Raw genomic sequence first — 1,697 nt, 5'->3', positions numbered from 1 at the left:
CCAAGGAGGTGTTCGGCTACAACTCAAACGCCCAGTGTACGCATGCATGCATGCATGCATGCATGCATGCATGCATGCATGCATGCAAGGAAGGAGAATGAAGTCATACAAACATGCAGAAGAGGAAAATGATCCGACTCTGCGGTGTCTCTGCTACCCACCCCCCACCAGGTGTACGTACACCCTGCAAACCTAAGCTCAGTTCAAGACGGCACACGCATGCATGCACGCAGGCCCAACATCACCCCGCATGCATGCATGCATGCAGTGGGGTGTACATACAGCCCGCTGGACGCCGAACTATCCCTCTAATAGAAGCTACTTACTTCAGAGGGGGGACCCCCGCTCCCCCCAAACATGCAGCAGCCAGAATGCATGCATGCATGCATGCATACACCAGAATGCATGCATGCATGCAGTTGCTCCAGACAGTATAAATAAAGGTGAATAAATGCTCATGCATACATCTGCATGCAGCCCCATACGAAAAACACCAGCTTCCATTTTCAAGGGCCAGTGTGCGTGCATGCATGCAGCGGTTTGCTGCTGTTGCTGCTGCTGCTGCAGCATGCATGCTGTGTCTATGGCTGTTCAGGCAGCAAAACCGAAAAGACCTGCTGCTGCAGCAGCTAAGCAGCTGCGCTGATCTCATCTCCAGCGTCTTCTGCTGCTGCAGATTCACTTGCTGCTGCTCCTGACGATGCTTCTGCTGCTGCTCCTGCTGCTGTTGCTGCTGCTGCTTCTGCTGCAGCTTCTGCTGCTGCTTCGGGGGTCTTCTCTGCAGGCAACTGCTGCAGCTCCCCCTCACCTGGGGCAGCAGCCAAGACATCACCTACTTCTGTGCATGCAAGCTGCTGCTGGTGCTCCGGCTGCTGCTGCTCCTGCTGCTGTTCCTCCTGCTGCTGTTCCTGCTGCTGCTGCTGCTGCTGGTCCTGCTGCTGCTCCTCAAGCGCCTCCGCAAAGAGAGACTTTGAAAGCGACTGCTCCTGCGCAGCAGCTTCTGTTGGCCCTGCTGCAGCGGGCGCTGCTGCTGCTGCTGCTGCTTCTGCGGGCGCTTCTGCCTCTGGCGCTGCTACAGCAGGCGCTGCTGCTTCCGGCGCTGCTGCTGCTGTTGCAGTTTGCTCTGCTGCTGCTGCAATTCCCGTCGGTGCTACCAACATATCGCCTTGTGGGCCGGCTTGCGCTGGTGCTGCTGCTGCTGCTGCTGCATCTTGCACAGCAGCAGTTGCTGCTGCTGATGCTTCTTGAATAGCTGCAGCTCCTGGTGCTGCTGCTTCTTGCAGAGTAACAGCTCCTACCCCTTCCGTCGCCTGCTGCTGTTGCTGTTGCTGCTGCTGCTGCTGGTCTTGGAGGGGCGGCGCTCCTAGAAGATGGTGCGTGGGGACTGTTGCTGCTGCTGCAGGCGCTGCTGCCGCTGCTGCCGCTGCTGCTGCTGCCGCTGCTGCATCGAGCGGAGGAGCAGTAGGAAGCGCAAAGCTTGCTGCAGGAGGGCAGAGGCCCTGATTGAAGTGCAGCAAGCCGGCGGCCATCTGCTGCTGCATGTTGAGAGCAGAAGCAGCAGCAGCAGCAGCAGCTGCTGCTGCTGTTGCTGCAGGATCTCCTGTGGGGTGTTGCTGCTGCTGGTCGTGTGCGACACCTGGCTGTGGAAGTCCTGCTGCAGCAGCCGCTGCAGCAGCAGCAGCAGCAGCTGCTGCTGC

At 58.8% G+C, this 1,697-nt stretch overlaps 1 protein-coding gene across 1 annotated transcript in view; it reads right to left on the bottom strand.

Moving 5' to 3' along the window:
- Window positions 1–629: 629 nt before the first annotated feature.
- EAH_00015430 (hypothetical protein, conserved) overlaps window positions 630–1,697 on the bottom strand; it is a gene marked incomplete at both ends in the record, with an annotated part of 5,700 nt that continues 4,632 nt past the window's right edge. Inside the window, one exon of the mRNA XM_013394086.1 lies at window positions 630–1,693. Within this exon, the coding sequence (XP_013249540.1) occupies window positions 630–1,693 (1,064 nt within the window). The remainder of the gene's footprint in view (window positions 1,694–1,697) is intronic.

The sequence above is a fragment of the Eimeria acervulina genome, genomic scaffold (assembly GCF_000499425.1).
Source record: "Eimeria acervulina Houghton genomic scaffold, Eah_scaff93, whole genome shotgun sequence".
Taxonomy (NCBI): Eukaryota; Apicomplexa; class Conoidasida; order Eucoccidiorida; family Eimeriidae; genus Eimeria; species Eimeria acervulina.
The sequence above is the reverse complement of the archived record's forward strand: the minus strand, read 5'-3'. Positions and strand labels throughout refer to the sequence as shown.